This window comes from Trachurus japonicus, chromosome 17 (assembly GCF_045865225.1).
Source record: "Trachurus japonicus isolate A0001 chromosome 17, Traja_1.0".
Classification (NCBI taxonomy): Eukaryota; Metazoa; Chordata; class Actinopteri; order Carangiformes; family Carangidae; genus Trachurus; species Trachurus japonicus.
The window spans coordinates 31,723,823-31,734,043 of NC_140923.1; the positions used below are offsets into that span (position 1 = coordinate 31,723,823).

The 10,221-nt window shown below is 43.9% G+C and overlaps 1 protein-coding gene across 1 annotated transcript; it reads right to left on the bottom strand.

The window, feature by feature from the left end:
* Window positions 1–3,733: 3,733 nt before the first annotated feature.
* On the bottom strand, window positions 3,734–7,934 carry LOC146971099 (uncharacterized). The gene is made up of 2 exons (XM_085805967.1): window positions 6,953–7,934; window positions 3,734–3,771 (listed from the first exon to the last, which is right to left on the bottom strand). Exons 1-2 carry the CDS (start codon window positions 7,932–7,934, stop codon window positions 3,734–3,736), a joined length of 1,020 nt encoding a protein of 339 aa, XP_085662093.1.
* Window positions 7,935–10,221: the final 2,287 nt, after the last annotated feature.

Sequence of the window (10,221 nt, forward strand, 5' to 3'; positions counted from 1 at the left end):
GAGCAACTCCAATCGAGCCCCATGTTAAAATAGCCGATTTTACAGCTTAAAAAAACATATTTACAGCCTGGTACATTTTAATTTTTTGGTCTCAACCGATAGTTTCTACCCCCGCACACACTCTGAGGGGGGTGAATTTTTTTTAAACTCTACCGTTTTACTATTATTAGGTTTAAAGTTCTGGCCAATTAGGGCGCGGAACCGTTGAGTGACAGGTCCGGAGACCGCTGCTACGAGGCCAGTGGGCGGGCCCTCGGCCGGCCAACGGCCGCACCGCTCCAAATATGGCAAGTAGAATCCAACATGGCGCAGCTCAAACCCCCGTAGTAGCGGCACAAAACAGACTCCCCCAAACCAATGGGTGACGTCACGGGTGCTACGTCCATTCTTTTTACAGTCTATGTTATAACCCCATGCAATAGAACATTTAAAAGCATGTCATTTCATTGGAGGTTAATAATTTATTTAGTCCAAAAGATATTTAAAAAAGTTTAAAAGTAATCCAAGCTTCACAAACAATTAGATCTTGGTGTTTTATTTGGATTTTATTTATTTAGTCCAAAAGATTTTTTTAAAGTTTAAAAGTAATCCAAGCTTCACAAACAATTAGATCTTCGTGTTTTATTTATTTATTTAGTCCAAAATCTTTTTAAAAAGTTTAAAAGTAATCCAAACTTCACAAACAATTAGATTCTTGGTGTTTTATTTCGACTTTGCCCTGTTGAAAATCCATAAGAAGGGGTCTGAACGGTCCAGACTGTGGAGTTGCAGTTTTACAGTCAACCAGTAGGGGTCTCTACAAGGGGTCTGAACGTGCGGGTCCAAACGTGCGGGTTTGAATCTGCGGTCTCCGGGTCTGCAGAGACATATTGGGATAAACCGACGCGGACCCGGTGTGTTTATCAAAGCTTGGTCGCCGTCGATTTGAGCTGCGTTCAGGCTGCATTAAAACTCCTCAGGCAGTGTCCAACATCAAAATATTAAATCCAGCAGTCCACTGAAATTCACAACACTGAACAGTAAAAAAAAAAAAAAAAAAAAACTGCGGGTTTCTTGATCTACGAACAACTCCAATCTGTCACATTAATCCGCCGACAGCACCGACTTGAGGCCCGAGTGCCCCCGTCGCTGGGCGTCTTCTCGCCGTTGGACGACTCCTGCAGCACCTCAAAGGTGAGGAATGGAGGTACAGTAAGCCCACCCATCCCCCGCCCACTTCCAACCACACTGTACCCTGGATCGGCTACATACATCAAATAGCTCAATGTGTCCTGCTTGTACTGTTTTGTATGTCTCTACAAGATATTAATAATGTTTTTATTGTCTTAGGTGAATCACTCCATGCGACTCAGCCAGAAGCCCCTACAGCCATGGGTCATACTCTCAGCAAGTGGCGAAGTGGAGAGCGCGCATTGCACTTGCATGGCTGGCGTGGCAGAGAAGTGCGCTCATGTGGCGGCCCTCTTGTACAAGATAGATACAGCTGTGCGTCTGCGGGGACATGTGACTCCAACTGATGTTGAGGCATACTGGGTGATGCCCTCTAATATAACTAAAGTGCAGGGTGTGCCTGGCCATGCTATTGACTTCACAACAAGTTCAGCCCGAAAAAAGGCACTTGAACGATCAATTTGTGGAGACACCAGCACAGCACCCAAGATCAGGACCCGCTTAGGTGGCACATGTTTACCACAGAAGACACTAGAAGATTTAAAACCCCTCACAGACCTCATGCATGCACACAGGTCCGGACTGTGTTCTGTAATGGAGGAATTCTGCCACCACTATGCTGACCCCATTCAGCCGTCTGTCACACCTAAGTCTCTGCTGCGGCTTCGCAACCCTGAAATGGATGGCTGTGACTTGACGGCCTTGCTTAAATACTGTGAGGGCCTGAAACACCTGGTGGCAGTGACAGGCACAGAAGCAGCTGCACTGGAAAAAAACACAAAACAGCAGCACAAGTCTGACCTATGGCACAGCACACGAGCAGGAAGGATAACCGCCTCCATCATACACGCTGTTGTCTCCACTTCCATAACTACACCAGCTAAGTCAACTGTGGAGAAGGTGTGTTATCCACAAAAACCCTCACTGAGACAGACTGACAGTGGCCCAGAGGCCATTCAATGGGGGAGAGAAAAAGAGGATACGGCAAGGGTCTCCTATATCACAGAGACAGAGCTGCGGCACAGGGACATGAAAGTGGAACAATGTGGATTCATAGTCAACCCTTCGTTCCCAGAAATAGGCGCGACTCCTGATGCACTTGTGTACTGTGCATGTTGCGGGAAAGGATGTTTGGAGATTAAATGCCCTTTTAAGCACCGGGACCATAACATTCTGCAAGCATGTACTGACAAGGACTTTTGTGTGCAGTTCACAGAAGGCAGGATGCTGTTGAAGAAGACCCACAAGTACTACAAACAGGTACAAACTCAGATATTTGTCACCGAGTCACAGTTCTGTGACTTTGTTGTTTGGACGACCAAAAGCCTTACAACTGTGCGTGTCATGCCTGATGTAGGACTTTGGGAGACACTTTTGCCAGCTGCACAGGATTTTTTTTACAAGGTTGTCCTACCTGAACTTGTAGCCCATCACTACACTAATCCCCCACTACCTGTGTCTTCAGCTGAGTTACCTGTTCCATCACATGATCCCCATCCCACAGACAAACCAAAAAAGCGAGCACAGAAGAGCATCATCAGAAAAACACCCAGGCACAAGGTTATCCCACCAGCCTCTACCAGCACCCCACCTTCAGATGACCTACCTGTGCCTCCAGCTGACCTACCTGTGCCATTAGTGGACTCACAGGCCAGAGACAAAAACAAAAAAAGAGCACGAAAAAGCACAATCAAAACACCATTGGCCACAGTACAGCCAGGTAACACCGCCCATCCCAAAAGAAGGGCACCTGAAAAGGCTGTGTTGTGGTGCTTTTGCAGACAGCCTGAAGAGCTTGATGACATGGTCGCTTGCGATAACCAGAACTGTCCTATTGAGTGGTTCCATTTAGGTTGCGTGGGACTCAGCAGCGCACCGGCCAGAGAAGAGACATGGCAATGTGATGCTTGCTTGTCGGTGACTTATCAAATCCAGCCTACCTCATACACTTCCAGTGATCTTTTATGTTGATTCCTTATAAAGTGTGAATGTGTTCATCTAAATGTATTTACATGTTAAACATGTAAAGAAACGGAAATTACGTTGGCTGTTATTAGTATGTACTACAAAGTTATGTTATTCTGTTAGCAACCAAAGAAATCTGATTTTGCACTATTTAGGTTGCATGGGACACAGCAGCACACCGGCCAGAGAACGAAGTGTATTGGCAATGTGATGCTTGCTTGCCGGTGACTTATCAACTCAAGCCTACCTCATACACTTCCTGTGATCTTTTATGTTGATTCTTTATAAAGCACTTTTTATAATGTAAATGCGTTCATCCAAAGTTATTTACATGTTAAATATGTAAGGAAACTGAAATTAAGTTGGCTGTTAGTTCTGCTGACTAAGTTATGTACTAGTGACTTATGTAATTGTGTTTGCAACAAAAAAATGATTTTGCACAATCATTCCTTAATACAGATAAAGGATGCAGAATTTCTTTCAGTCTGTGTGTATTTCATTTACAGGGATGGCAAAAAATCATTACATGTGATATGTGACATTGCATTTGAAAACTATTAACACATTTACAATATTTACAACATTTACATATTTGCTTCTAACACGAGGGCTTCACAACTATACTTGGACACATATAGATACTTATCAGTAGGTGACGTCACGGTGCGTTCCACCGGGCCGCCGCCATGCTGGGTACCGAACACTGAGTTAACCTCTATTCAGCTCAGTGCAGCCACATCCTCTGACCAGAAATGACTGCTGCCTGATGTAGTTTGGATATGGATATTTCTCATTTTGATGGCCTTGCCTTGAAAGCACACACCATTTCTGCTGAGACGATCTTTGACAGCGCGGTGCGCCGCTCTCTCTCCCGTTAAAAGTTAATCTAGCTCACCCAGCGGACCTCCTCGTCTCTCTCTCTCTCTCTCTCTCTCTCTCTCGCTCGCTCTGTCTCTCCTCCAAATACACGAAAAGCCAAATCAAATCAGAAATGCGTAGCCCACTTCTTTTTAACTCACAGACATTTATTTTCATAAAGTAATAAAATATCTGGACATTTTGCCATCGTTAACATTGAGACAAAAGGCTGCAGGAATGGAAGAAGAATTCGGCAAATCATCTTATCACGCAAAAAGTCACAACAAACAGGTTTTGCACAATGGTTTGCACAGATAGGCTAAGTCTTAAAATATGTGCAACACCTTCTCATCATAATCCACACCATCTACACAGTTACGTTATCAGCTGTTATTAAAACCCAACTCATCAGGACGCGATGACCACCACTCACATTAAACAAACCGTTAACAATTAATAATCCACACTCAAACCGAGGCAACGGGGTCATGCCTATGTTCCCACAGCCCTATGTTCCCTCAGCCCTATGTTCCCTCATTTCTAAAATTGTTGTCACTGAAAATTAGGCCCTATGTTCCCTCAGCCTTTGGTCCCACCATTGGTTGGGTTTAGGCAATGAAGAAAGGAGTTGGTTAAAGGGATAGTTCAACATTTTGGCAAATTGGCCCATTGCCATAATCGCTATAGTCATAGCAGTAGGTTCATTACCTTTAATTGTAGGTGTAAGCTATTTTCAGTACGGCGGAGCGCAGCAGCTGGCTGCTCAGAGCTACGCTATGGAGGCTAACGGAATTTCTTGGTTTCCCTCATTAAACTCATCAAATTCAACATCCCAAAACTCCACAGCGCTTTTGTAGACAAGTTGTGACCTGCACAACCACCACGCTATGAGATAATGACGGAACAATACGAAACGGAGCCGTTTTCGAGGTAAATTCATACAAAACCGCTGATGCGCGTTGCGTTCAGGGACAGTTTTTCAGCAAGCAGTCTCCGTATTTACCCTGTATTTACCTCGAAAACGGCTCCGTTTCGTATCGTTCCGTCATTATCTCATAGCGTGGTGGTTGTGCAGGTCACAACTTGTCTACAAAAGCGCTGTGGAGTTTTGGGATGTTGAATTTGATGAGTTTAATGAGGGAAACCAAGAAATTCCGTTAGCCTCCATAGTGTAGCTCTGAGCAGCCAGCTGCTGCGCTCCGCCGTACTGAAAATAGCTTACACCTACAATTAAAGGTAATTATGACTATAGCGATTATGGCAATGGGCCAATTTGCCAAAATGTTGAACTATCCCTTTAAGTTTAGTAAAAAGACCAGGTAGAGGCTAGACAGGCCAGATAGGTAGAGTCCAGATAGGTAGAGAGAGTTCAGAGGGAACATAGGGCTGTGGGAACATAGGGCTGTGGGAACATAGGCACGCTCCCGAGGCAACAATAGTGTTAACTGTACTCAACAAGCTGTTATTACAAGGTTTACAGCAGATATGACAGACAACCTGGGCCGTGTGTGTGCGATAAGAAAGGGGGGAGGGAGGGAGGGAGAGAGAGAGGAAAAGTAGGTAAAAACCTGCTAGCTGCTAGCTGTTAGCTACCGTAGCTCAGGCGTCGGTCTCCCGTCAGGTAAAAGCTGCCGTTTATTCCTCAAATGAAGCTCATGAAGTTGTTGAGCCTCTCCGGTAGAGTTATCCATCACTGCTGTTGAATTAGCCGCTAAACAGCTGGATGCTAAAACCGAGGGGGCGTCTGTGTGTTTACAATTCACGAAAGCAACGTGAACGTACGTGCCGCTCACACTCAGTAGAGTGAGGCAGCCTCCCTTGGCGTACATGTCTCCCAAGCTGTTTAATGACGGTAAAAAATGAAACAGAAAGTAAATATCCTGCATAGTTTCTCTTTTCTGTGCTGCGCTGATCAGAGCGGCGTCCCTACCTAGTGTATTTTACTTAGCAACGATCTGTTAAACAGGAATAACAGACTGTTAAATGCAAAATCAAGATGTAAATAAATATCAGAAATATCAATAAATTATCGGAATACGACATTCAATAGAGCCATGTAATAAAAAAAGGTTTATCCACTATTTTTGTGAGATTTGATGTCACAGCCATGGATGTATTAGGTCACAGCCCATAGACTGCCTTTGGAAGTCGGTACCCAAGATGGCGCTGTGACCGGCTGCGAACGCTGTGTGACGTCACGTGATATCTATCCATAGATATATAAAAGTAGATGCCGCTTCTGACGCTGCTGCCCATTGGAACGGATTGTCGCCGCCGCCGCCATCTTGAGGAGGAGGTGCCTAACTTTTACTTACTGTAGTCTACAGAGGCAGACTGAATTTTCAACCGATTTTCAAGCCGTTTTGTTTTAATATAAACATTACAATTCAGCTATATAGCTCACGTTAGCAGTTAGGGTTCATGTCAGTGCCATGAAACTGATTTAATATGGCCTAGCACAAATTTTATATGGCCTACAGTGGTTTACACTCACTCGCCGGCCTCATCACCATGGCAACCACAAACTCACAGCCGGGGGAAACAGCTGATAAGCCTAGCCTACACATACAGGCAACAAAATAACAAACTATTAATATATTAACTAGCGGTATATGCACTAAATGTAACACATATCCCACCCTATGATACGTTACGTTAGTTTCATTTATGTCAGATAACTTACCTACATCAAATTCAACAAGTTCATAATAGTTATATAATATAAAACAACCTATTACTTGAGAAAAGTTATTCCATGTCTCTTCGTTTTGGCGTTTCTTTCATGGGTACATCTGTACGCGGCACTAAAGTTTGGCATTTTGCCAGATTCACAGCTGTCAAACCCTCTGACTGTTGATTGCTTGTCAGGAGGAACTACTCCTCAAGATGGCGGCCGTGAGACATTCCAAACAAGCCCGAATGCGGCATCTACGTATATATATCTATGATATCTATCTATTGGTCAACGCACAGCACACAACAACAATTTTGTCCAGCAGAGTCTTTTCCTCTCCCTCACAAGGCACCACAAATCCCAGGCGTATGGTGTCATTTAAGATGTTGAACTTTGACCGCATACACCCTATCACTCGCTCCACGTGGATCCTGACATGTGCCAACTTCCTCGTTTCCTCCACATCTTGTGCATTCAGTTGGCTGTGACCTCTGGTGAAGGCAGGTGTTTTCAGGGTAGCACCCACAAGAGCTACACTTTCTTTGATGTCGAAGCCACGGTCTGCCAACACTACGTCTCCAGGGGACAGCATCTGAATAAAGCCACTGTTCTCAGTGACTTGCTTGTCACTGGCACGTCCCCCCCAACCTTTGGAAATGAAAGAGATAGTACCTTGAGGTGTTATGCCTATGAGATATTTCATTGTGTACCTGCTTTTGTAGTTAGAATATGTCTGTGCCTTTGCACGTAGATTTTGTGCCCTTTCAATGAAAAGCTCAAAACAGTCAATAATAACAGTAACACGATTCCCAAACATCTCTACATACTGATGTGGCATGCTTGCCTGTATACAAAGTCGCTTTGGCCAGTACACCAAAGGGCTGAGGTGTGCATGCAGTACATTGATAGTCTCAATGAAGACATTGGATGCTGTTTGTCGGCTAATGTCAAAGAGGTGTGCAACATGCTCAACAGGAAGATCAAGTCTTAAACGCATGAGGGTCAGGAGGAGCATTTGAAAATGGGAGAGTTTTCTTTCTTTAGATTTTGGTAGACTGGGAATGATTTGCATCAAAACTCCCATCAATAGACTGAAAGATGGGAGGCCAGTGTAGTACTTCACTTTTGAGTCATTGTCTTTGAGAAAATTCTCATCCAAGGCCCTTTTGGAGAGCTCTTCCTTCAGTTTTTGATTCTCCTCCTGCAAACGCATTATTTCTTGGAGTCTGAGGCCACACATGGTGCACTGTTCATCTGCATTCCCCATTACAGCACCCTCCCCTGATGTTTCACTTTCCATATATTCCTCTGTCCCAGGATTGTCTGGAGCTGGTGGTAGGGGATGAGTCGCTTGTCTTTCCTTCTCAGCCATAGGTGCAGAGTAATCTGAAAGTATTAACAAGAAGAAGCATAAACTGTTAATCTTTGTACTTGCCTGATGTTCAGGACACACTTTTTTCTAAATGAGATTTATCAATCTGAATTACTTTGATCGCAATGACACTTTTCAGGAACTGGTCCCAGGGATGAGACTTTCACACCGTTCTTTTGTTACTGATAGCTGCTCCAAGTATTTCAAGACGGTTACATCTGCATTCCAAATGCCTAATGACCTCTATTCCTACGGAATACAGACTAAGTATACACAGGGGGCAACATATATTATATTCTTTTACTAAGATATATAGGTAAATATACTTAATTAATCCTAAAGGTAATGAAGGTGTCCAGTAGCACACATCACGGTGCAAACAAGTGACATCTATACAAATAAGCATAGGCTACACATACTACCCTAAAATACCTTATGACATTCATACAACATACATACATACTACCCTAAAGCAAAGGAAAATTTAGATAATAGATTATATATCATTGTGATATGTTACATGACGAGTAGTGTGGACATTAAGCAGCCAGGTGGAAGGGAATCATAGTGGAATGGTGTACTGAAAAAAACATAGCCAGTGCAAACTTACCCGGGAATAAGGGGGCTGCATTATCCAGCTCAGCCTCAGGACTAGTGTGGTCCGGTTCTGGTGCTTGTTGTGGTTGTGGTTGTGGTTGTGGTTGTTGTTGTTGTTGTTGTTGTTGTTGTCTTCTCCTAAGCCGCTTGAAACGGTCTGTCGTGGTAGCTTTCACCTCAGTATGGCCGAGGTGGAGAGAAGGGGCCCAGTCAGGATCACACTGCAGCATTTCATAGGCAGGTTTGCCTGCAAACATAGTCACCAAATAAATTGCTATGTAGCCTAGATGTACAACATTTAAAACTGATTAATGTACCCTTCGTACATTGGTAACACTCATGTTAACAGTTAACATTGGCATAACGCCGCCAAATCTAAGTCTGGTTAAGTCCAACAAAATAGGCGGGTTATTAGCAAAGTACATAACATTTACAGAGTTACTTACCTTTGTGAAAGTGCTTCGAACACACCATCATGTGTGGTGGAGTGTAATCAAAGGTGAGCTTTGACCTCCTCACTGCCGCTATCCATGCCATTCTTCTTTTCGTAACCTCAGAGACATGGCTACAACTATTTTTTTTCCATGCTGGTAAACAAAAAAACGAAAGTCCATTGCGGATCTTTTTGCCCTGTCTATCGTGCGAACGACTGTTGCAATTCACAACACAGCAGGTTGACGGCATCTTCAAACCAGAGCAGTAGATATTTGAAACTGGTGTTCTTGCCTCCACAAATTCAAAGTCTGGCGCGTTTGTTTGTGCCAAAGATTCCCACAATGCTTTGCGTTCCCCGCCGGGAATACGTCATGATGACGACACGCTGGCAATCTCTATAGCTTTACAACAAACTGCTGATTTCTCGGGATGAAACGTGATGTTTTAAACAGGTAGAGGACATATTTTTTTCTCATGGCACAATTCAAACGGATCACGAAATAAAATTTTCAGTCCCGTTCATTTGAATGGCGAGTTTTTCAGAGTTGAGGTCCCATGGTGACCGTTACTTCCTGCTTCCGCTTAGGCTCTCTATACGACGTCCAGATATTACCTATTTTAGACGTTAGACGTACAGATGTGGTCCTGGATCGACCGACGCGATCTGGACCTGATCTGGAGGTCCAGTAGACGTCGGATGTTTGCTGGGTTAAATCAAACAACTGCCCACTGAGCAAAGAGACGTCCAAACGACGTCTTTTCTAAGTCATTTTTGCACGTCTAATATTGGTCCCCTGAAGGTGCAGACTGTTACTCCAGACGACGTCTTTTTCTGACGTCTACTGAACGTCCAGTATTGACGTCCACAGGACCGCCGTATAAGGGCTATTTGTTGTCCAAATGTGGTCATTATAGACGTCTTTTCTGCGTCAAAATTTAAACCGACATCCACTGAACGTCCACAGGACCGCCGCATGAGGGCTATTTGACGTCCAAATGTGGTCGTTTCGACGTCTTTTTTGCATCAAATTTAAACTAATTTTAGACATTGTTTTTATACTGCTTCTAGACTCTGTGCATAACTGTAGTCCCATTTCAGAAGGTGTCAGACTGTTCCAGTTCACTTTCCTATAGCTTCATTTGGTTTTCT